The 26,327-nt window shown below is 39.3% G+C and overlaps 1 protein-coding gene across 3 annotated transcripts; it reads left to right on the forward strand.

Moving 5' to 3' along the window:
* Positions 1 to 2,679: 2,679 nt before the first annotated feature.
* On the forward strand, positions 2,680 to 25,501 carry LOC120746364. 3 transcript variants are annotated; one of them, XM_040051845.1, is made up of 8 exons: positions 2,680 to 3,213; positions 6,709 to 6,807; positions 7,462 to 7,559; positions 7,655 to 7,794; positions 18,096 to 18,959; positions 19,741 to 19,845; positions 21,539 to 21,636; positions 22,428 to 25,501. In XM_040051845.1, the coding sequence occupies exons 5-8, from the start codon at positions 18,596 to 18,598 to the stop codon at positions 22,524 to 22,526; spliced, it is 666 nt and encodes a 221-aa protein (XP_039907779.1). In that variant the 5' UTR covers positions 2,680 to 3,213; positions 6,709 to 6,807; positions 7,462 to 7,559; positions 7,655 to 7,794; positions 18,096 to 18,595; the 3' UTR covers positions 22,527 to 25,501. The 3 variants fall into 3 exon arrangements, with proteins under 3 accessions (XP_039907779.1, XP_039907780.1, XP_039907781.1); XM_040051846.1 differs by lacking the exons at positions 19,741 to 19,845; positions 21,539 to 21,636; positions 22,428 to 25,501 and having other exon boundaries at positions 2,697 to 3,213; positions 18,096 to 18,911; XM_040051847.1 differs by lacking the exons at positions 18,096 to 18,959; positions 19,741 to 19,845; positions 21,539 to 21,636; positions 22,428 to 25,501 and having other exon boundaries at positions 2,698 to 3,213; positions 7,655 to 10,966.
* The last annotated feature ends 826 nt before the right edge of the window (positions 25,502 to 26,327 follow it).

Here is a 26,327-nt window from a genome sequence, read left to right on the forward strand (position 1 = left end):
AGCTGTGTAAACTTTAAATAACTGCTTGGTTTATCAAGACATCGCATATTTGCAAAAGTGCGCCAATGTTTTCTGAGACGTCTGTTACCCACCCGCTCGATAGCAAGCCGGGGGGTTCAATGGTCACTTAACCCGGCGAGAGCAGTGGACTCCCGGCTTCATTGTTTTCAGACCCCCGCTGTCTTTCGCTACACAGGTTAAACACGATATATAAGTCACTCAGATAACTTTAAAATGTAATTGTTTGGCTTTTTTCTGTGTTTTATTTGTTCCGTAGTAAATCGGTTTGGCTGAGATTAGACTTATTCACTTAGATTACATTAAATAAAATTTTATTAATCCATCAGGTGGGTTCCTCTGGGATTTTCACACAGCTGAATAAACGTCAAACAGAAAACTGATGAAACAGAAGTGTGAGATGGTCGATATTATATTTTAGATAGCAAGGAGCAGACGGCTTAGTTTATTAAACTCCACCGAGACAGCGGTGATGCTAATCAAAAGGCTAGACCGTCCCATTTCACAGCCTCGCTCTTCCGGCCTACTCGGTCTTCGAAGGACCCGGCCCACGTAGACCGCGAAGGCCGGGTCCTCCGAAGGATGCAGCCGACATTTTAGGGCACAGCTTGTGTATCTAAGCCCTGTGTTTTCCTTTGTCTGTGTTGTGATCTCTATCATCCCTTGCTGTGTGTTCTGCCTGCCTGCCAATTTAGCTCTCTTTATTCTCAGTTTATTTAGTTTACTGTTCTGTTCTGCCATCCAGCAATAAAAGCTGAGTTTGAGTTCACGTTTGCCTCCATGAGTCTGCACTTTGGGTCCTCCTATCCTGCCTGTACACAGCCTACACTTGACAAAGTGATGCTGAAGACGCATTTTTCTACTCATGTATGATTAATGTCATGTTTTAGAAATGTTACAGTATTAGAAAATGTACCACCTGTGTTAGCTTGTCTGCTTTGACCTTTTCACTGTTTTCAGATTGTGTTCATGTTTGAGTTTCTTTGCAGCAACAGTTTGGAGACAGAAGATGAAAACAGCTGATCTGCTCGCATGTGTTGAACTAATGATGATCTTCGCTCTGACCTTTATAAATTCAAACCATATTATGGCTGCTGTTACTTCTATTAAACATGTACTGCTGGTGCTGTCCCTGTGTGTTACTTTAAAGGTATCACTCATCTCAGGTGTTATTAATAATTTTACTCATCATCTCATCAACCCATATTTAATTCACAATAGCACGTTTAAACTAAGGAAAAGTACAATTTAGAAAAAAAATATTTATGTAGTTTAAATTTGATGGAAGAAGAATGTCTCAAAACAATTGTCTTCAAAATGTTTTACGGTGTAACAACTTTTTCAGAATTGCGTATGTGCTCCAACATAAGGTTCACAACAGGCTCACAGCTCCCAAATGAATGAAAAGTTCAATTCTAGTCAAATATTTCTAAGTAGTTTTGGCCTCATATATAGTGATTAACTTTAAACTACATCAGTGTTGATGCACCATCTATACATGCATGCAAGTTCAAATATCTTTTAAGTGTTTGCTGTTGTGTTTTAGATATCCTTTAAAGACATCAGTCATGTATATAGTAAAGTACATTTTATGTCAGCTAACAGTTTCTTAACTGGAACCATCTTCAGGCTGAATTCAAGGAAGTCTGACCCAGTTCAGTGATCAGCTTTAACTGCAGTAACAGGCTGATATCTGTCATTAAGAGAAGTTGTAACTGATCATTTCGCAGTAACACGGTAACACTAAACAGTCACAGACGGATAAACAGAACATAGATGATAGTAGTGCTGCAAATGGAGGAGCAACTTTGTCATAGTTTTAGGTTGTAATAGCAGGCACTAAAACCAGGGCTGGGGGCAGAAGGTTATTTGATGAGCATTAGTAAAATGTACTGTCAGAGTGTGTAGTGGTTATTGTTGCAGTTATGCAGATGTACATGTAGCCAAATGCCACTCACATCATGCTTCACTGCTGCTATGATAAAGGCAGCAGTTTCATATTTGAATTAGATTAATCAGATTGAGTAATATTTGTAGTACAGAGTGTAGTAGTGAAAGTAGTCATTCTAATACACTTTGAATGGAATACACTGTAATTACAGTAGTTAAAGTTTTAGTGAGAATATTGAGTGTAAAGAGTTTAATACCTGTTTTTGCAGTAGAGGTTATAGAAGTATTTATAATAGGAATTCAGTGGGTTTGTATTGCAGTAATATTTGGATACAACTGGGGGCGCTGTGGTGTAACAGACGCGAAGCCATGTTTGAAGGGGTTAAATATACTGTCCTTTAATTTACTGTCTGATTTGACTTGAGATGTGTTTCACTGGAGTAACAGTTGAAGTTCTAGATGAAGATTTTTTTTATTTACAGAGAAACAGGACTGAGTCAGTTCAGACATGTTAAAATCTGGATAGTTTTGGATTCATTCATTGTATCTGCACGTCTGTTTATTTTCTACTAAAACATATGCTACTACAGCTAGTTTTTCTACCTGTGCTTTGTACTTTAAATGAAACACTGTCCTCTCATGCTGATTTTAAACTCCCCTTTGCTTGTGTTGTTGTTATTACTCCTACAGTACCATTCCTAATGTGAAAATTCAGTTCCAGAAGAACTGAGTCTGAAAGCTCCGTGTCAGATTCCTGCTACAGAAGTCAGGCTGGGGGTAAAAAGAAGGTTTCACTTCCTGTGAGAGTTACTTGGTATTTGTGGTTTATCAGCAGACGTCGCACACGACATAATCACTGCCTGAAGTAGGAAGTGTAGAGCACTTCTGTGTCAGAGTCCATCAGAGCTGAGCTGCTTTCAGACGACTCCGTCTTGTTGTGGATGCTGAAGCTGATCATGGTTCTCCTGTGGATGATCCTGTTGGTGCTTCTGCTCTGTGCACAGGCCGAGAACGTGACCGAGGTCAGAGGAGAGCTGGGGACCAATGTCACTCTAACCTGCTCCAATCAGACATCAGACCCACACTGGTACATGGAGATCCACAGTCAGTTCAGAGCAGGTATCGGCCGCAGTTTTTCTTCAGCAGGCTCTACCTACTGCTCTCCTGGTTTTGAAACCAAATTTTCAATCCTGGGAAACAAACTCGTGATTAAAAACTTGACAGCAGAGGACTGCAGGCTTTACTTCTGTGGCATCAAGAGAAATGGCAGCATTCAGTTTGTGGAGAGTTTCAGCCTCGTCTCAGGTAAGTACAAAGTTTATTAAATTTAATGCTGATAATAACAGAAGTACTTATTACTATTGATTTACTTGAGAGACCTGCCATGATGCCAGGTCTCTCTTGGAAAATAAATGTTTAACCTCAATGAAATTTTTACCTGGATATAAAGGATTAATAAAGATAACTTAAATGTGTAACTTCAGTGAGCTCTCAGTATCTTGCATGTTGTGTTTTCTAAGGGCCAAAGGACACAATGGAAAAAAGAAAATAAAAAAATATATTAAAAAAAAAGAGTTGTATTTGATAACTAAAACTACATTTATTAATACAGTAGAACCCCGACTTACAAAATGAATCTGTTCCCGAGGGTCTTTCGTAAGTCGAAGATTTTCGTAAGTCGAAGCACCCATTGCGCATTTTGAGTGAGGCGATGCTGAACGATAGGCTATAGACTAATTGCTAACTAGAACAACAATATGTCGTTCAAGTGGAACAGCAAAGCGCAAGTACAGAAGCCAAGGGGATGTCACATGATTCGGAAGGCATTGTGGGCATTGTAGGCTCAGCCAATCAGAGAAAGCGGATTTCGTTACTCGGGCATTTTGCCGTAACACGGGCAGAAATATTGCCGTTCAGTGCCTTCGTAAATTGAATTTTTCGTGAAACAGGGTGTTCGTAAGTCGGGGTTCCACTGTAATTGTTTGTACACAGTTTCACTGGTACGCTTTAGTGAAGCTATTTCTTAGTCAAAAACTCATTATGCTTTCCTGCAGATCTGTATCATGCTGTTTGAAATTGCATTGTTCTTTAGCTCACAGGCTTTGGTGGCTGTGGTGACAGTTTCCCTGCAGTGCACCAGAGGTATTTATGTGGTGCAGTGCATTCATGGTTGCTTTTTTGTATAATGTTGGAAACCACAGACTGTAATAGGTGAAGCTCCCTGTTGTGACTAATGCAGTGATAGGCTTGTCTCTAGAGATAAAACAAAATGTTCCTGAATTTATCACTGATAGAAGATTTATTACCTCCTACCACAGTGATTACTTCATAGCTGTTACTAGTTTGATGTAATTTTGATGAGATTTCCTCCATCACAACTTTGGTGTTGTTCTTGATCAGCATTTGAATCTTGATATTTAACTTTTACATCACAAAACTCACCCAGTCTTGTTTCTTTCATCTAGAAACATTGCAAAAATCAAACCATCACTGGCTCACTCAAGCGGAGGAACCATTAGCACACACTTTAACTTCTTCCCATCTCGATTGTTCTGATTCAGTATTCCCATGCATTGCTGAGACCTTCAGCTAATCTCTAATTATTCCAGCAGCTTGGCTGCTAGAAATTTAGAATTCATTTATAAACTTTATTTGGAGCATATATATTTCCCTACATGATCAGGTATGTGGCAATATAGCAGATCTGCTAAGACTTCATTCCAGTAGTTGGTCCCTCTGATCATTTTGTGAGTGTCTTGGAACTGGAAGTGGAACTTTTTCATATCCAGAGATGACCATGGCATGAAAGCAGATTTTCTTATTTGGTCAGTTTAATGATTGCTTTGAATTATCTGAAAACTTTTGTAGGTTAGCTTTTCCTTAATCTTTAGCCAGTTATTTTGACTATAGTTCATTTAGTCAACATGATGACTGAATGTAAGACTGCATGTTTGTCTGTGTGGAAATGTACACTTATATTTTACTTGTTTTTATCAAATCAGTAAAGAAATTTGTGACTGTGTGTTTTAAAAGTTCTCTGCAAATAGTCATTATTGTAACAGTGTCCTATTTAGAGGTAAAGTAAATCTTCATTAATATCCAGTGTTGGTCAAGTTACTTGAAAAAAGTAATCAGTAACTAATTACTGATCATTTCCCCCCCAAGAGTAATCCTGCTAATTTACTGATTACTTATTTGCAAAAGTAATCAGTTACTTAGTTACTTTTTAAAAACATGATTTACAACCTGAATAGGTGATAAAGTGATAGATCTTTAAGCCCATACAAACTGTAATCAACTGAAAAAGTCTCTTTTTAAAACTTGTTTTTATCAGTTTTAATCTTTTAACTTTATACATCAAGCAAAAATTAAATTATATGCAACATTCTCTGACTGGAGGAAATTTGTTTAACATTTAAACTTATTTTCTGCACATTCCAGCTCATAAAATAAAATAAATTTTTTTGTTTACACTCACTCTTTCAAATAGATGCAAGTAAAACACAGCAGAAAATAAATAAAATCAAAGACTCAGCGGTCCTGTTGCTCTGTTTTCACCTGTAAAGCAGGAGTGGGGCAGGCGGAGGTTTGCCCTGGTGCAGGTGTGCCGCAGTGTGTCGAAGGATTTGTGAATTTCACATTCCCGTGGCAGCTTTCTCGGAAGTTAAGGGTTTTTTCACTGTAAAAAGAAGTTTTCTTCCCACGCAGTGAACAGAGGACACTAATGTTTTTGTCACTTTTGACGGAATCAAATTCAAAGTCAGGTCAGTACTTCCACGCTTTAAACGCTGCAGGATCATACTCTCTCCCACACTCGATATATGATCCACTGTTGATCTGCACACAGCTGTTGCCACGAACGTCGCACTCGCTTACGTCACTGCCATGAGAATCACGGTTTAGTAATGCAGCGTGCTTATGGGAAAGTAACAGTAATCTAATTACCTTTTTTGCAATAGTAATCCCTTACTTTACTCGTTACTTTAAAAAAGTTATCGGATTACAGTAACGTGTTACTGCCCATCTCTGGTAATATCCACCTTATTTCTTTGAAGTGTGACCTCTTTACTGTACAATAGAAGAACAGTCGAAACAAAATTTGAGGCTTTACCTAAAAGATGACATCATTCATTTCTAAAGACAACTGCTCAAATACGACATGATCCTCAACAGGTTGCCAATTTGAAATATAAACGGCTCTAAGGAGCTTTGAAAGAAAGCGACTGGACTACTTTAAGTTTCTCTAATCTAAAAAGTTTCTTTCAAGTCCAGTCGTTTTCTTTCAAAGCTACTTAGACTTCCCTGACTTGGGTGCCTGAGAACATAAAAAGACATCATCCTAACAGCTGCTAAATCAACCTGTCAACTCACCTAATCTTGGAAACATTTATTTTCCACCATTGTGTTGGTCTCTAAAGTTACAACAGACTAATCGCTCACTAATCAATTACCACTCACCCTCAAAACTGCAACTCATAGATGGTCAAAGGTTAAAATAATAAACAATAGTATTTCTAATATTATAATAAATAAACACCAGTGCAAAATGTCTTTGGCACAACACAGGAATCACGGTACCCAAAGCCTGAGCAAAAACAGATACGATTTTTTTTTATTACTGCAATTTTTTTCAGCTTTTGAAAGTTCCTGTAATATAAAACAGTAACTTGGGTCGACTAGATGAACTATTTGTTAAAGTGTAGTCAGCTGGGCCTCAGACATGAAAATATTGTTAATGTCTGATAGTTTTACGAAACACTATAATTTCTTGTTCGATATGTGTAACTTTTCTTCTTCCAGATATCTGTCCAACCTCTGACCCTGAGTGTGGAGTGTTGCAGAGGCAGACTTTCCTCGTCAGCTCAGTGATCCTGAACTTTGTGCTCTTTTTAGTACTCTGTGAGTCTGTCATTTTGTCTAAACCTCTGTGGTCTGTCTGCTCTTCTATTAATACCAGCACCCCTCCACAGCAACATGTTGCATATGTAGATATGCAGAAATGCTACCACTAACTCATGCAGCAGTACTTAATGCAACCAGCTCAGCCACAGTAATTTTTAGTCAAGCTTGCTTTGAACCAACCTCCCATTTTTATAATAGATGTCAACTCATCTTGTAACCCTCTCCTTCCAGCAGTGCTTCTTACTATGTGGATTCAGGCATCTGTAGTTTATATTCATCCAGCTTATAAAACATTTACAAGTGCAGGTTCTGTAACTTTTACACATAAGCTGCAAGTATGTGAGGTGGTTTTATAGTTGTACATTTGTGGAAATAAGTATTTTTAAAGTTGGCCCACAACATTCTTAATGTTACTCACATATTACCAAAGTACGTAGATGTAATCCATGGGGGCTGAAAGCCGACGCTGTACAGACAGTACAGCACAAACGTACTGCTCACTGCCCCAGCAGGCTTCAGCTGTGCTTCTGCTGTCCAGGTGTTGTCCCAGATGTTAAAAGGTTTCTCTGCACAGTGGAAAAATGTGTTGTATGTGATGAGTGCTGATGTGAGTGTGAAGGTGATGTCACTCCTCTGATGGTCTGTTGGCAGGTCTGAGTTGTGTATGGCTGTGTCTGAAGAGGAGAATCAGCAAGTATCAGGCAAACCTCCCTCCAGCTGGGACCAGTGAGAGGCTGGAGGCTCCACAGGTAACTCAAAGTGTACAGGTGACCCTGCAGCTCATGCTCATTGTTCTCCTTCAGTGCTACTTTGTCCTGTACTCAGTGCTGCTGTTGTGTTTCAGTACGAGGAGATCAAGCTCCCCACTCCCTCTGCTGCTCCGCTTCAAGAGTGTGTTTATTACAAAATTCAGCTTCCTCGCTCCACACTACCTCAAAGCTGATGGACACACCTGTACAGGTGGATGATACCTGCTGGACAGAGGTCAGTCTGATAACTGAAGACTTGCTGCTCCTCCGCTCGTAGGAGGATTTATTTTTTCCTCTCTGGTTTGAGTTGTTGCACCAAATGTTCTGAATCAAAATTTTCCACAAACTTGACGAAAGTGCTGCAAGATTAATTTTAGTCAGAGACAATCTGCTCTGCTTCTGAGCTGAGATGGACCCAAGAATGTGACAACCTTTAGCCAAACCTGCTTTAAGGTGCTTCAGGATTTAACACCATAACTCAATGCTGCTGTGAAAACCTAGAAATATGAAACTCCAACATTTAATATTTATTTGTTCTCTTATAGTTTGTATCTGTTTATCAGTTTTTGTTGTTTTGTTTCAGCTGTTTTGTTGTTTATGCTGTTTTGAAAGCACAGATTTTAAACACCGTCTCATTTCCTAAAAGGTCAGCATGATGATTAAGTATGACAACAGAAAGCTGCATTTTACAATTAAATGTCAAACAGAACTGAAACCAGGACAAAGACAAAATATCACATGTTGACTGTGAGAAAATTGACTTTTGAAAGACATATTTTTTTTAATTTGTTGCAGCATCAAATTTAAAAATAATGTTGTGAGAAGCTGTCAAAATTACTGAGCCATCAATTTTCCTCTGCTTATCCATTTTAAGTATGCAGGAGTCTATACCAGCTGTCATAGGGCTAAAGGAGGGGTACACGCTGGACAGATCACCAGTCTGTCACAATAACGTGTAACAAAATTAAATGTGTTTTTTTAAAAGCATCCCTGGTAAACACTGAAGTTCTCCAGAAAGACTTTGTTCACAAATAACTAATTCATCCACATTAATAATCTCAGTTTGAACATTTGGGCTGTTGATTTAAAATCTAAGATTATATGGTCTTTGCAAATTATTGCATAATAGGTTTGTGTTAGTATAAGAATATGTAAAAGAACTTTCTACATATCTGTGGCATTATTCTTTTGTTCTGTGAAAATACACTGCGATCATTTTCAGTTTGATTACAGCATTTATTTTTGGTTTAGGCATTCGTGTAGTTATTTAACACAAATAGAACTTGAGTTCACACCAGTGATTTGTTTGTTTGAAAGAGAAAATGTGGTTTGAAGTATTTCTTTGTAATGTTTAATATGAACCTATTAAACATTTGAGAACAACAAGGGACAGAAACAAATCTGGATGATATTATTTAAAAAAGAGTTTCACAATGTTCCTCTTTCCTCAAGGCCATGTGAGTGTTTGTTGGTCAGATTTCGCAGGAAACTATTCAGCACTTTCATCACACGTTCTGAAAACAACAGCAAGTGACAACCTGTAAAAACAATTTCAGTTGTTGCTTCTCAGTAGAATGCCAGCTTCCTGTTTCCATGTATTCTGACTATGTTGGGCCCCATCCTGCTCCAACCAGTACAAACAGGTCACGTGTCATGTCTGGTAGGCAGGATTTGGACCCAAATGTAGGACCCAGGAGACAGGAAATACATTTAAAAGGCAGCTTTAATCCTAAATTCCAATGAAAATGTTGCCCAGGAATTCAAAAACTATACAGAAATGAGACACACACAAATGTAATGAGGAAAAACACAACAAAAACTGAATAAAGCTGAAGGAATAAATAAACAAGATGATGAGGGCAAACAGGAGATACCTGGGAGGGTAGTTTTACTAACTGAGAAAATAAGAGAAGGGGTGTGAAACTAAATACAAAGACAAGAGACAAAACACCAAACAAAATAAAGCAGGAAGTAACTGAACTTGTAAACAGAAACACAGGCAGGCAGGAAGCCGACAAAATCAGGAAAAACATGATTGCAAATTATAGAGCCAGGAATGAGACTAAGAGAAATAACTCTGAAGTACAAATGAGCTAAAATACCAAACTCAAAATGGCAAAACAAAGAAGAAACTACACAGAAACATAAAATGGGGGGGAAATAAAAGAAAGTGAAGGTACTGAACAATAACTGAATCTGAATGACCAAAAATCCCAAAGAGGTTAGCAAAACGAGCAGGGATGAGAGAAGATGGGGCAAAAACAGGTCCAGATAGCAGATCAAGAATGATGATATTTGTTAATCTGAATTGAGAAATCATTGGATTTATGTGACTTACACCAGTGATAAAAAGTCTTTATCATGTCCTAAAATTAATCCTTTACAACCTGAGATGAACAAGAACACTCAAACAAAGCCCAAATTCAGAAACAGCTTGTAGAAAAACTGAGTTTAATGATCTCTCACGTTCAATTCTGGGTCACTCTTCTTTACAAAGTTCCTTTGATTGGGATTTGGAGGCATTCGTTTATACGCGGCTCTCTGAAGGGCCCACCACAGTATTTCAATCAGGTTGAGGTCTGACCTTTGATTGGCCCATTGCTGAACTTGATTCTTTTCTTTTTTAGCTGTTCTGTTGGAGATTTGCTGCACGCCTGAGCTGCAGCTGAGCTTTAGCTGTCAGATAGATAGCATCAATATTTGGCTCTAGAATACTTGCATGGGCATGCAGAGGAGTTCATGGTCAACTCAATGACTGTAAGGTCCCCAGGTCTCATGACTGCAAAGCAATCCCAAATCATCACCCTTCCACCGTGCTAACAGTTGACATGAGGTTCTTGTGCTGACATGTGTGTTTGGTTTTCCCCAGGTGTGATGCTGTGCACTATCACTGAACATAGACGCTTTTGTCTTATATGTCCAAAGAGCATTAATTTAGATGTTTTGTAGCTTGTTTTAATGCATCTTCACTTTAACCCTTGTTGGCATGTTCTTTTTAGAGTGGCTTCTTCATTACTTTCATAAATAAGGCCTCGTGTCTAGTGGAGTGTTTAAAGTTACCTGTGCCACATCAGTTTGTGGGGTTGAATTTTTGCAGCATTCAGAGCTCTAGTTCCTGTTTCTGCAGCAAGCTTCAGCCACAAGTTTATCATCACTGTATATGTACAGTGATGATAACCACATGGAGCAGAATAACGACAATGATCATGCATTTGTATCAGTTGGTTTAGAAAGAAAACAAAAAGCAAACACAAAACAAAACACACATTTATTTATCTACATTACCAAAACATACCAAATATTTTCTCCTAGCATAATCCTACAGGATCACATTCACATGTTGTTCATAGAGTTTACTTTGAGCCTTATTCACGTTTGTCTTTGAAGAATAAAGCGCATTAAGCACAGCCTGCATTTGTGCTGAGTCTTTTTTTTAGTTATGATGGTAGTTCAGAAATTTCCCCTTAAGAACTTATTGAGTTCAGAATAGAAACCTTTTGAACAATTAGCCAATCTCAAAATGTTTAGGAACTGAGAGGCAAGTCAGTCAAAAGAGGAACTTCAGTAGATACACAAAGGGACCCGCAAGTAACATAAAGAACATAAAGACGAAGAGAAAGTGGTGTAAAAACACCACATGATTCTTATCATTTCTTTGTGTGGGAGAATAATGAGGAAGAGCTCAAGGAACCAGTGATGTCACACACACACACACAACACAATGGCAGAGCAGCAATAGAAAGCTCAAAAGCTTTTACAAAGAAAGAGAAAAAGCCGGCAACAAATTTCACCTAGAGAATATTTAGTTTGAAACTATGCTAATTATCAGCTCTTAAATCTGCTATACTTGGGACAGAAACAAGCTTCAGTGCAAAACAACAATGTAATGACAGCCAATCAAAACATATCCGACCGTGGCTCAGGGGGTTGGGAATCACATCTGTAACCGGAAGGTCGCCGGTTCGATCCCCGGGCTCTCTGTCCTGGTCGTTGTGTCCCTGGGCAAGACACTTTACCCTACTTGCCTACTGGTGTTGGCCAGAGGGGCCGATGGCGCGATATGGCAGCCTGGCTTCTGCCAGTCTGCCCCAGGGCAGCTGTGGCTACAACTGTAGCTTGCCTCCACCAGTGTATGAATGTGAGAGTGAATGAATAGTGGTATTGTAAAGCGCTTTGGGTTCCTTGAAAAGCACTATATAAATCCAATCCATTATTATTATATCAAAGTAAAATAAGGATTCAATTGTACATTTACTGTAAATTCAGAGCTGTGGGTTACCAGCAGGTGAATGTGATGCCAGGTGAGGACCTGCAGCTCAGCTTCACACATCTGCTCTGATTAAACAATTTAATACAATAAATGCACACTAACAGGCTTCCATATACAGCAGGCAGGCAAAAACAAAAAGATAAAGCAAAATATATAAAAACACCTGTTTACTACCAAGTGAAATGATTAAATGTACGGCACAAAATAAAAACATACCAGCAATCGATTGATGGCTTCAGAGGAAATAATGCGCAGGTGATCTCTACAAAAACACGAGTAGCACCAATCAACAAAAATGTGGCCAATTCAAACTGAGGCAGCAGTAACATGCACGCGACTCCTACCAGCTATAGAAGTAAGATAACCAAAGGCACAGATATATACAGCAACAAGCGAGCCAGTGAGGGATGCTCGGATGGCAGCTACTATTTATACTAGTGCCATACAATGTGATTAATGCAGTTTTCAAATATAATATTCACTCTGCTACAGTAGCTATGGGAAACATGCCAGTGTAGACACTTCTGCATTTCATAAGAGGGAAGCTTGTTTGCTAAACTGTTCTAAGGGTCAGCAGTTATATTTATATGCATTTACATATTTACTGTGAATTTTATACCAACTCAAGCACTGTATGACTGACCATTACCAGCTAAGCAGAGCTCATTGGAATTGTCATTAATTTTAGACTCAGATATCTGACGCCATCCTAAAAAAACAGCATTGCTTAAGACTTCTAAAGAAACTTTCAACAAGACAGCTAAAGTGGAACAGTCTTTTTGGAAAGACATGTATTGTTACACTATTGTTTTTGTGTAGGGTTGGGGATTTTTTTATGAAACATACTTCAGAATAGACAATATACAATATAATATACAAACAGCATTTTCAACTTTTTTTAAAAAATTAGAGACGGTTACTATGGTGACATTTGGCATATGTGCCCTGATTCACCCACTCAAAACTCGTCATTAGTTAATAATAACTTTTTAGATTTGTTACCAAGTTATTGTTGTAGTGTTGTGTACAAATTTGAAAGAAACATTACTGTAAATACACAAAAATGCTGTGATTTGGGAACCTTTCACTTTGCTGGGTCACTGATTTCCCTTTTTACTGACCCTTATTTGAGTTCCTTAAAGTTTCCTAACCCGTCCTTATTTCTGGTGTAAAGTTGTCACAAAAATTATTTTAAACCCAACTTATGAAGAATATCAACACCCAGTTAAAGAGCAGAGTCATCTGTGTATAAACCGACTGCATGTGTTTACCACATTATACAACAAAATTTATGAGGACAAATAAACCCTCTCTGTTGCTAAGATATTAAAGATATTAGATATGTAATATAATTAGATATAATTAGTGATGATAATAATAGTGTTAGTGGTAACAGTACTAATGAAAAAGAGAAGAAGTTGTATAACAGCTGTATTATAGCTAGAGTAGGTGTTAGAAGTAGCTGTAAGTGTGTAGTAGTGTGTGTGTGTGTGTGTGTGTGTGTGTGTGTGTGTGTGTGTGTGTGTGTGTGTGTCTGCACTGCGCAGTAATAGAAGATTATATTTGGCAATAACGAATTCGACACACTAGAAGCAGCATTTGCAGATATTTAGTTAGTGCTAGAAGTCAGTGTGGATCTGCATGAGTGAAGGTCATTTTATTATTATTTCTAAGGCATGAACAGGCTTCAGCAGCTTTGCAGAAGTCTTCATCACCGCAGGGACGTTCACATAAAAAAAATGTCTGACAGAGAACCGAGTGTGACTTGACAAGAAAAAAACTCTGAAACCACATCCTCTTTCCCTCTCAGCCCTGAAGGAGGCTACAGGAGAGATGATATGCGAAGACGTCTGTTTTAAACTCGTCAAAGTTGGCACTAACCTCTATTGTTAAGGTGTATTCAGTCATTCTTTACTTAATGCAAGTTTGTCTTGAGTGTTAATCATTCAAAGTGGCCTAAAATTCAATGCTAAAGAGCAATATTCTGTTTGTGTTTGGATGCGTGAGTCGGCGGGTTTTTGATGTTGTCATAGTCATGAGGCAAGAGAACTCATGTTTCCTTTTAAACCCAAAAGTCAGAGACGTCAACTTGAAACTGATTCCTGGCGAATCGTCATCAGGAGTGTTTATTTTGTTGCAACAGCTGTGGCACAGTCACATGGACAGACTGTCACTTGACTCACTTGTTGTCTAACTAAATGCAGACCTACTGTATGTTTGTTCCCCAGTGAATCCTTTTCATACCCTCTAACCTTTAACACCCTCCTTAACTGAGACTAAAATGAAACATCTGATTCTTGTGTTGTGACATTGTGTCTATAAAAACTTTATTTTAACTAAAACCAAGACTTGAACTGGTCATTGGATCAGGTGGGAACATGTGACACATTACCATACAATGTTACTGTACAATTTATCAGAATTTGTGCAGAGAACAAACTTTAGCTTTTGTTTTATGCCATATTCGTCTCCGGCTTTGACTCAGTCTAAACATGTATAAATCAGATAATACGTAGAGCCAAACTATAAAAATGGACAATTATTCATAAAACTTGCACTTTTCTATTAATTCTCTTCCATGTTTACAATTTTTTTCTCACAAACTTGGAAAACATCACAACTGAAAATATCACAAAGGTTTGAATCACTTCCTCATAAACAGCTGCTGGTTTTCCTGGTGGGGTTGTGGGTCTCTAATAAAAGCCTGACCAAAAACCAAGTCGTTAACTCATCTTGTTAAAGCATATATAAATTTAGATCAAAATACCTCATGTGATTGTGAGACACATTACCACACAGTGGGCGATCAAAATATATTTAACACCTAATTTAAAGTGCTCTTTGCTCTTCTTCAAAGATGAGGTGCAAAACATCCAGAGGAGGAGCGGTGTGTCTTCTGAATACTTGTATTTATGCATCTATGTTTTCACCACAGTTGTCAAACCTGTGCAGAGAACAAACATCAACTTCTGTATCACATGGAGCATCATTATGATAATGACTATGACTCAGAGACCAGTCAGCAACTGTCAAAGTCTGCAGTTTCCAAACCTGAAGGTAGCGACCAAGATCAAGAAACCTTTATTTCAATCCCCAGGATCAGATCATCAACCCCACTTTTTACTATCAGGTACTTTGGCTTTGAGAAATCTTGAGCACCACCAGCCCAGCTCACCTAGTTCTACGTAAAGCAAGGAGATCCAGCAAACAGGTCCAAGCGGTCAGGAGACAACTTCTAAACATATCAGCAGAGCTGGGAGCAGTGGACAGAAAACATTCAGAGATGTGAGCTTCCAAGAAGAAGGAAAAAACTGGTCTGTAATAACCACATGGCAGAGGCGATCACATTTCTATGCTTTTCAGCATTCTTTTATTACTCTCAGTTGCTGTCAATTACACACAACCAGCTGCAGTTTTCCAGCTCGCACCTGCACAACAACAACAATTACGGCAGGACATAGTTCAGCCCTTTAAAGCAGGTGCAGCATGATCGTTGATGCTGCTCAGGTGAGACCACCTCGCCACAGCCGCGCCACCGTCTTTGCCCCGCAACAAAGTCATTATCTTATTTTTAATTTCATCACTTTTTTCTTGTTACAAGAAACTCAGCAGATTCTTCATCATGATGCTAGCAGCATCATTTTTAAAAGTGTGAATACAAACAGGTCACAATTTTCTAGTTGCTTTTTTGTGTTTTTTTACTATATTTTTTCCACATATCTCTCCTTCCACTGAGTCAAAGCATCATCAGCAGAACAGCTCCACACCAGATCATCAGCTCGACATCATATACTGCTCAGCCTTCCTCATTACTGGTCTCATCCTTCTTATTAGTGATGTGTTGGTTGCGAACGAAACGGCTCTTAGAGCCAACTCTTTGAAGTGAACGATGCGATCCAGCTCCTTATTGGGAGGCCATGTTTTTTTTTTTCTTTCTCTCACCCTCTCTCTCGCACTTTTTCTTCCGCTTCACTCCGCACGCGAGCCTTGTGCTTTGCGCTGGGAAGAGGGGGGGCTCTGCGCCTAGCTCCAGGATGCTAGGCGCAGTGTTGAGCTTTTGTTACCCAATGGCTACACAAGCCAGGAAGTACCAACAACCAGATTTGGTGTGTGGTAGTAACAGGTAAATTAACTTTTTTTTTTAAAAATTATTTGAATATATATGTGTGCTTGTGTATAAACACACAAACAATACACATATGCTTTCAATTGTGTAATTTAAGTGATCTAGGTAGCTCTGTTCAGTTAACGCTAGAAATGTGTTTTGGAGTTTGTATGTGCTTTGTCTCTAGGGGCCACCACATATATTTATATATAAACATATATAAATAAAACCACTTTTTTTTTACATTAGTAATTCCTTTTGTGCATAATTTTATATTATTGTTAATAATAAATTAATTAAAGCAACAAAACAACCTGAAGAGCCGGTTCGGAGCCGAAAGAGCGGCTCTCTAAAAAGAGCCGGAAATCCCATCACTAATGATCAGATATCAGGTGATCAGTAGACTTATTTTCTCACAAACTCCGGTCCATTCAGATATCGTTTTATAGCTACAAGTCTCCCCCTGCTGGATATTGGAAAGAATGCAGGTTTAAGGTTTCATTAAAGTTTTTCTGAATCACTAAAACATTAAACTCCCTTCCCTAAACCAAATTCTCAGTGGCCTAAACTTGTGTTTAAGATTTTGAGAAAAAGAGTGGATGAGTTTTGTAAATTGTACGGTGGGCCTGAGAGGCCAAACGGACTGCAACTTAAGAAAACACCAGCAATAAGAAAAACGCTGCAAAAGCACAGAAAACACAACTGACTGCTGTCAGTCTTATATTAATGTCAACAATATGTATGGTAGCAGTGTTTGTAGTAATTACAATAAAAAAATCAACTCTCATTCTTTCTAGACAAGAACAGTATCTGACGCCTTTTAATCAGACTTCAGCACGTCACAATATAGAGTCTCCTCATTTGAAACTGACAAATGATATTCCACTTCATGCCAATTCTGATGGTTCCATCGTAGTTGTGGTGCACTTGAGTCCTGCTTTTGACATGATGACTTGCTCATTGAGCACTTGAAACACAGTCCAGAGTTTGGCTCTTAACTGGTGTAAATATTTTCTTAAATTCAGATATTCTCAGTTAACACTGGAAGACACTGCAGATGTCATCACTGTTGATGCAGTGACGACATTTGGGGTCCCACAGAGGTCGATGTCGGAGCCGGTAGTTTTGTTGTTGTTGTTTTCTTTCTTCCATCTAAGTCAAATTATTATAAACATGGTTTTTAATTATTATGCAGATAATGAAGAGCTGAATTTAGCTTTGATTCTTGGAAATCACTGTTCCTTAAAAAGACTGAGTGAGTCCACCATGTGTGTGTCCCACAGTTTTTCCAGCTACAAGAGTCCAAAACAAAGGTCACACTTTTCACCTTCCATTCTTAGGTTGAAATATAACTTAAAAAAGAAAAAGAAAAAAACTCCTTCTGCTAAAGCACAGCAATCCTGTGGTGAAGAGTATCTTGCAGCTCAGAATATCTCCAAACTGTAAATTTTTTTTAAACATCCAGTCTGGAAGAGACGACACCATCCATCCATTCTCTTCCACTTATCCTTTTCAGGGTCACAGGGGGCTGGAGCCTATCCCAGCTGTTGATAGGCAGGGTACACCAGTCTGTCGCAGAGCTGATACATAGAGACAGACAGTCATCTGCACTCACATTCACACCTACAGGCAATTTAGATTTAATTGATTTAACCCCACTAACTGCACGTCTTTTGACTGGAGGAGGAAGCCGGAGTACCCGGGAACAACACACGCAGATGCAGGGAAAAAATGCTGCCCTGAAAAGACTGCACATGTAGACTGGAGTTAGTCAAATGGTGCAGCCAGATTACTGAGTGGTAAAAAAAAAAAAAAGATATTGCATTACGCCAGTGGTGACCACTTTGGAGTGGCTCTCTGTGCATTAGAGAATCCAGTATAGCCTTAAATGATCTTGCACCTACATAAAATATATGTGCGTGGAATATTTGTGTCCATATAATCAAGCTCAAGATCATTAAGTTCCAGTTCCCAGAAATCTATCAACTGAGCCTTGTTATAAATCTAAGCTAAAGATGTCAGTTTTTCAAACTTTTGGAGACTTTTGAACTGTAGTAGAAGTTTGTTGTATCTGCACTAATAAAGAATAGAGTTGGATTTTTAATATGAGTACTATGAGAGTTCTAGATATTTAAATATTTGTGTTTTTCTGCTATAACAGCTTGAAGACACAAGATGGAGCCACCTGATCAGCTCATCAACATGCTCGACCAATGATGACCATCAGCTCTGCTGTTCAGTGTTTCAGAATTTACATTGATGTAGCTTCTGCTGTTACTTCTGCTAAAACATGTATTACTAGTACTACCTTTAGAGGTCAGGGCAGCAGGATTAATCAGACTCTTTATCTCTTCATAACACACAGCTACCTCTCTAAGCTGCACCCCACCACACTCCAAATATATATGTGCATTGTAACTGTATAATTAGGCCAGATCACTTTAATACCTGAAATGGTGATTGCACAAAGTAAAGTCAATGCTGCAGACGTTAGGCTGGATGTGAAGGAGGTTCACTTCCTGTAGAGTTTCTTGGTATTTGTGGTTTGTCTGAAGGTGTTGCACACAACATAATCAGTGCCTGAAGTAGGAAGTGTAGAGCACTTCTGTGTCAGAGTCCATCAGAGCTGAGCTGCTTTCAGACGACTCCGTCTTGTTGTGGATGCTGAAGCTGATCATGGTTCTCCTGTGGATGATCCTGTTGGTGCTTCTGCTCTGTGCACAGGCCGAGAACGTGACCGAGGTCAGAGGAGAGCTGGGGACCAATGTCACTCTAACCTGCTCCAATCAGACATCAGACCCACACTGGTACATGGAGATCCACAGTCAGTTCAGAGCATGTATCGGCCGCAGTTTTTCTTCAGCAGGCTCTACCTACTACTCTCCTGGTTTTGAAACCAAATTTTCAATCCTGGGAAACAAACTCGTGATTAAAAACTTGACAGCAGAGGACTGCAGGCTTTACTTCTGTGGCATCAAGAGAGGAGGCAGCATTCAGTTTGTGGAAACTTTCCATCTTATTTCAGGTAACTGACTAGTTAACATTTTTGCATTGACTTTTTTAGAGGATGTGGTGTCAGAATGCCCCACTGTCAGTTAAATATGTCAAAAGTATATAGGTCTGGCAGTAAAATTGTGGTTTTCTTCTTTTTACACCTCTGATGTGAGTCTGACAGAGAAATGCAGCACATTTCCTATTTAAGGTGTAAAAAAAGACTAGACTAGTCTGAAGAGCAACATAACAAAATAAAGGTCTAAACAGTCTCAGACTACATGGGTATCAATGAACTCAGCTGAGCTTGAAGAAACTCTATAAGTAACACAGGAGTGGGCTAATGGAACAATGAACATCCACCTTGTTTAAAATTGTATAAAACACAACCTTTATGTAACCCTCAATTTGATTGCTGTGAATTTCTATGAAATAGCTGTCTAATGCCTCAAAATGATACAGTAGGAAACCAACAGTGATGTGGAAACCAGAGGCCAATGAATGTCAGCAAAATACACCCTCTTGTAGCAGCAACAGATACGCTAACCTTTAGTGAAGACAAGTGGGCGGGTTGTGAGCTTTGTCTGATGTCAGTTTTGAGACAAGTGATTTAAGCGACCACCAATGCATTTTTCTTACAGAGGGGTGGCAAATTCAAAAGTTAAAGTGTGAATTATAAAGGTTAAAAAAAAAGGTTAAAAAGTATTCACAGCTGGGCCAGTTCAAACTTCTTAAACTATCAGCTGAAAAGTCCTCAGACATGTAAAACATGTTTCACACACTTGTTCATAAATCTGTCTCCCTTTTCTTTTCAGATGTAACTCAAAAACCTGTCGCACTCACTGACAGCAACCAGCAGAGTGAGCTTTTCATCCTGAGCTCTCTGAGCCTGAACGCTGCACTCGTTCTTGTGGTGATCTGTGAGTCTGTTACTTTGTCTGAAGCTTTGGTGTCTCTGCTCTTCTGCTTGTACCACCATGTCTCCACAGTGTGCAACCATTAGATCATGTTACAGAACAGCAATCAAACCACCTGCTCATTAATGAAGCTGTTTTTATTTCTGTGTTTGTTATTTTATCATTTGAGTAAAACATGTTTGGATGCAAACATCTAAACTAAATTTTATAAAATTTTACAGAATAAAATCTGTGTTGTACAAATGCAGCTCTCAAGATTACTTCAAGGATTTTAATTTGTTCTTTTGTTAGTTTTTGTTGAGATAAGTCCATTAAAAGGGTCTTAAATTCTGCTTTTGCTGCATGAAGGCCAGATGTTCACAGTAAACGTGAAAAGTTTAATGAATGACGTAAACCTTTGTAAAATGATCAGTGTGAACCGAAAGTGCAGCATGTCCAAACACAGAGAGCACGGGTGTTGTCCCTCAGCAGGTGCAATTTTTAGGGTCCTCTTAAAGGGGGCGGAGCTAAACTGTCATGGTTCGGCTGTGTGTCACAGAATGAAAACTTAAAGAGGCAGCTTTATTGTTCTATAGCGGAAAAAAAATCAAATGCAAACTACAACATGGAAACTGGAAATTAATAACTAAACACTGAAAAGCTAGAGACAAAGATACCAGGAAGCATGGCGGCACGGCACGGCGCGGCGCGGCGCGGCAGAGGAGAGAGGAGAGAGGGAGAGAGCGGAGGGAGAGGAGAGGGGAGGGGAGGGGAGGGGAGGACCAGCACAGTGAGGGAACAATGCAACACTGGCAAAAAGGAACACAGGGCTTAAATACACAGAGTGATAACGAGGGAATGAGACACAGGAGGAAAGCACAGCCAGGAGTAATCAAACATGATGAGACCAAAGGAAGAAAATGTAAAAACGTTTACATAAGACGAGGACTACCAAAGTAAAACAGGAAGCATGAGACAATTCACAAAGATGCAGACTAGACACTAAGCCGTGGAAACATGACAGATCTGGAAACAGAAGTAACATGAAGCACAGAGACAACAAGTAACCAGACGTGGGACACAGAGAATGTAAAGAAACTGAAAATAGAAACCAGAACAACAAAATATAACCTCAAAAGAACTAAAACCATGAATAACAATAATCACCAAATATAAATTAAACACAAAACACTGGGTCACACTCAGGATCATGACAAAAACTGAACTAAGAAGCTGAACTCAGAAAAATGATTTTTCACCTTCACTAAACATGAAGCAATAAGTTTAAGTAACATATGTCAAATCAAAGGTTTATTTATGCAAATAGTTGACTTTAATGAAAAAAAGTGCTTTGTAAAAACTTGTATATCAGTTTTACCAGTTTCCATTACATGAAATGTTTTACATTGCACTTGTGTAACACAATTAAAAAGAAAATTTACATGTAATTTAATTAGTTAAAGTCAGCAGTTTGTTAGGAAAAACAAAAACATTTTCAGAGTGCGCTATTGTCCAGGATGAGATAAAGAAGGATTAGTTTGAACTGTGAATGATACAAAGCTCTGCTGGAAGGAGTGAGAGGAAGGAACCTTTATGCACTCATTAGGTGTCACATTGTTGGGAGGAGCAGCTGACTGTGCTTCCTGAATGTGTTGTATGTGATGAGTGCTGATGTGAGTGTGAAGGTGAAGTGACTCCTCTGATGGTCTGTTGGCAGGTCTGAGTTGTGTATCGTTGTCGCTGAAGAGGAGAATCAGCAAGTATCAGGCAAACCTCCCTCCAGCTGGGACCAGTGAGAGGCTGGAGGCTCCACAGGTAACTCAGACTTTTCTACCAGTATCTACACAACTCGACCCAGTTTGGGTCAGTTTGGTACAATTGAGTAGCAAATCCTGTGACATCACTTGTATGGTAAAATGGCCTGTATTTGTATAGCGCTTTTCTAGTCCCTAAGGACCCCAAAGCACTTTACATATCCAGTCATCCACCCATTCACACACTGGTGATGGCAAGCTACATTGTAGCCACAGCCACCCTGGGGCGCACTGACAGAGGCGAGGCTGCCGAACACTGGCGCCACCACCTGACCACCACCTGACCACCACCAGTAGGCAACAGGTGAAGTGTCTTGCCTAAGGACACAACGACCGAGACTGTCCAAGCCGGGGCTCGAACCGGCAACCTTCCAATTACAAGGCGAACTCCCAACTCTTGAGCCACAATCGCCCCCGATGTATGCGATAGTAACACAAAAATGCTGTTTAGTTTTTGACGAATTCGCTCTCATTACTCGTTAAATGATGCCACTAACTAGCCAATCGGTGGCATGGAGTCTATTGATGTTGCATGTCGCCTCAGATCGCTTGAAACTCTGGCTGAGCAGGTTCTAAAACAAGGAACTGGAACCAGCTACTTTTTTTAGTACCTGGTATCAGGTACTACCACCTAATGGAAAATTATGTACCTAAAAACCAAGTCGAGTCAAGCAAAGCCGAGTAGGTAGTAGTGGGAAAGGCCCTAACGTGTACAGGTGACCCTGCAGCTCATGCCCTTTGTTCTCCTTCTGTGCCACTTTGTTTGTACTCAGTGCTGCTGTTGTGTTTCAGAAGAAGGAGATCCAGCCCCCGCCTCGATCTGCTGCTCCTCCATCAGAGGGCATTTACTACAAACTTCACCTGCCTTGCTTCACATTGCCTCAAAGCTGACAGACACACCTGGACAGGTGGATGATACCTGCTGGATTCAGATTTCACAACTTTTTGCCAAACCTTTTTTAAAGTGGTTCAGAACTTCCGATGGATAAACCAGACCCAGAAGCTGCTGTAAAAACCTGTAAATATGTGTACAGTTCACTTTCATTCATCACATTATAGTGAAGACAGTGTGAACGTTACAATGAAACATGTTGGACAAAAAAAGGTCGTGTCTGAAAATCTTGAGATTTAAAAAAAATAAAAACAATATAAATTGTAAAACTACCAGAGACTGAAAATTAAATTTAAAAAAGTCATAAATAGATCAAGTAGAGTGTGAGATGTAGTTTTTCTTTTTTTTTCTTTTTTTCAATTCAATCAATTTAGAAGATCATTGCGTTGTGTTAACAAACACCTGAACGCTCCAGACCTGCAACCTGCCAACAATGCTGCTTTTATAGAGCTGCTCACGCTCACTGATGATCAGTTACTGATGTGCACCTGGGTGCTACAAATCCTGTTCATTCCTATGGAAACAGTAAGGATGGGCTTAACAGTTGGTTTAGCTTTTGTTAAATAAATAATGAGACAGCGTAATGTGTCATGTTGTGCTTTTGTTACTGTGTGACAATGTGTGTGTGCAAAAACAGAATCCGCTGATTTACATTCAGAGCTTAAACAGAACTGAAACTACATAAAAACCAACATACATTGAGTTTTGTATATGCACATAAATCACACCAACACTTGAACCACTTTCTGAACCAGAGAGGCTTCAGTTTCATCAATGACGTCACTTCATAAAAGACTTTCTGGATTTCTTGTTATGAGCTTTGAAGCCTCGGCACAGTACTGCCCATCACTAACAAATAATTTAAACAATTTAAGAAGTAAAAATAATTTAAAAAAAATAAGTGAACTACATCATCTATGTTCATGATTTCATGAGAAGGTTCAAAGAATCCAGACAAACCTGTGCAACCAGCATCAGACTGCAGAGCTTGGATGTTGGAGGTTTTCAGGCAGCACGGCATTAAAAACAAACCTAATTCTGTGGATAATCACTGCACACACACACAGCTCAAACTCTACCATGAAAAAAACAAACAGAGAGACAGAAACACTGACAAAGCACCCGGAGTTTGTTAAGATGAGTACAAGTGGAAACCTGTCGAATAATAATAATGATGTATACTTCACTGATCCCCATGGGGAAATTACTCTCTCTGCATTTGACCCATTCACTCAGTGAAGCAGTGGGCAGCCACTAAACAGGCGCACCAGGGAGCAGTGTGTAGGGATGGTGCCTTGCTCAGGGGTACCTCAGGGTAGCCGTTCAGTGGATTCAAACCCCCAACCTTCCGATCATGGGGCAACCACACTACCTACTGAGCTATCCCTGAATGCTCCGGCCAATCACAGTGTGAGATTCTTTGGAAGTCATGGATGTTGTGTCTTCTTGGATATCTGGCTTCACAGCAAACCGTGTGGTTTCCCCACAGTGGACAGACCCACAGCACCAGCATGAAATGTGGGGCAAAGAGGAGAACACACACACTTGTATGCCGAGTTACTATCAGCAGACAGTTCAAAGCCAGAGTGTTGAGTAATGTGGGACATGCTAGTGCACACGGCAGAGGAATCCTGAACATCTACAGGTTTAGAAACACGTTGTCCTCCAGAAAATGTCAGTTTCAGGGAAGTCTTATTTTTTCTGCAGGTGAAGCAAAACCATACTCGTGTACTACCCTTTAAAGTACATGCAATCCATGTTTGTGCACATTTTCAGTTTGATTCATTCATTTTTGGTTTAGAAAATTCAGAGGTTGTTACATATTTCTACTCTCACCTGTGTTAGCAATGCTGTAACTGTCAGGTTTACGTTCCTTTGTGTATGTAAATATGACCATATCTACTAAAAAGGACAAAATAGCAGTGTCCAAATAAGACTGCAAGTGTGGTTAGTTTTGTGGGCTGCGACGCATAAAATGCCTGATGGTGTTAACAGTAGCACTTTGCTGTGTTTGTTTAAGAAATAAAACATTGTTAAAGTGCAGGCAGCTGAATTAGTGCAGGTCCAACACTAAAAATGTGTTTGAGACAGATCATCAGATCATGTTGAAAACTCCATGCACTTTCCATGGTCCTGAAATTGTAACCTCAATTCCAACTTTATTCATATATATTTTATTTTTCTGTTAAATATCACAATATTTATACATTAGAGATATTTTGTAATATTTCAGATCCAGTTTTAAAGTTGATTTTGGTTTTGTGACTCGTTCTTTTGGATTTAGGAGATTTCCATATTCTAGTTCTGTATTAGCTGGTCTTTAGTTTTGTATTTCCTACTGACTTTTTATCATTTGCATTTTTAGCTCTATATATGTTGTTCATGTCGCTGCATGTCCACTCTGTCCTCGTCTCCTCATCTCTGTGTTTTCTCTTATTCTTTCAGTCTCTCGGTCATACCGTGTCTGTCTCTGTCCCTGTTCACATGTTCATCTCTGTGTTTTGCTCCTCGTCTCCCTAGTCTGTCTTGTGTCCATGTCTGGTCCCTCATCCCACTGTCTCTCTAGTTTGTCTTGTTTCCCCTGTCCTTGTGTCAAGCTCATGTGTCTTGGGGTGAGTCTCAGTGTGTGTGTGTAGCTTCCTGTTTTATTTTGGAAATCTCTTGTCCTGTTTGCTTTGACTTCACTTTTGCTTCCTCTGTCCCTTTTGTGAGTAATTAGTTTCAGCTGTGTACCAACCTATTGTCCAGCCTCTGGTTAATCTTTTGTCCGCATCTCCCCTGCTTGTTTTCGTGTTGTCCCCATAGGCTGTGTTTCCATGTTTTCATAGCGTCATAGTTTGCTTGTTCATTTGTTTTCCTTTCCTAGCTTCTAGTTTTTGTTTGTTTCTTTATGATTTTTCTGTTTTTGTTTGGAGTGTCGTGTAACAGCAATAAAAGCTGCTTCCTTTTTTACCCTTTTGTTCCACATACATGTATTACAGGTATAACATTATACATGAAAAAATAATTCAGGTGTTTCACACAGGCAGTTGGAAGGCGACTGAAGAACAGAAAGCAAAGTTACTGAGCATAAAACATGAGAACTATCAAGATATTTGAAATAATAATGACCGAAGTGATCAGACTGAGAGTAGCAGCACAAACCAGCAATTAAACACCATCAGATCAGGTGACAGAGAGATTCACTAACAGTGTTAGAACTGAAACCATCTCCAGGCTGAAGTCAAGGACAGACAGTCTGACCCAGTTTCAGGGTTAAGTTTGCAGTATCAGTGCTGACAGTAGGGGCAGTAATGGGGTAGTAATTCTGCTCATAACAAAAGTTATTACCCATCGTTTTACAGGAGAACAATAGAAAACTAGAAAGTACAGTAGAAAATGAAGTAAAAGGAAACAGAGAAGTATAAACTAAATATAGATGACAGCTGTAGTGCAAATGAAGGAGAAGCAGTTGTAATAAAAGCAGTACTGTCAGAGGGCGTAGTGCATGTTGCAGTCATGTAGTAGTACACAGGCTACTGCTACATACTGTAGTTGAAGCTTCACCGCTGTTAGAGAGAGAATAAGAAGTGTTTGTAGTACAGACTGCAGTATAAAAGTACGCAGTAACTGGTTAGAGACACAAGATGGAGACACTTTTTCAGCTCAGACATGTTAAAGTGAGGATGCTCTTTGGTTATGCTTTTGATTTGTTTCAACAATTTGAATCCTGTTTTTTTTATTTCTACTGCAACATTTACTACTAGTACTACATGATCATGAGTCAGTACATTCTCTGCTCCTCTGTACTTTAAAGACAT

The sequence above is a fragment of the Simochromis diagramma genome, unplaced genomic scaffold, assembly GCF_900408965.1.
Source record: "Simochromis diagramma unplaced genomic scaffold, fSimDia1.1 OVJJ01000107.1, whole genome shotgun sequence".
In the NCBI taxonomy this organism is placed as follows: domain Eukaryota; kingdom Metazoa; phylum Chordata; class Actinopteri; order Cichliformes; family Cichlidae; genus Simochromis; species Simochromis diagramma.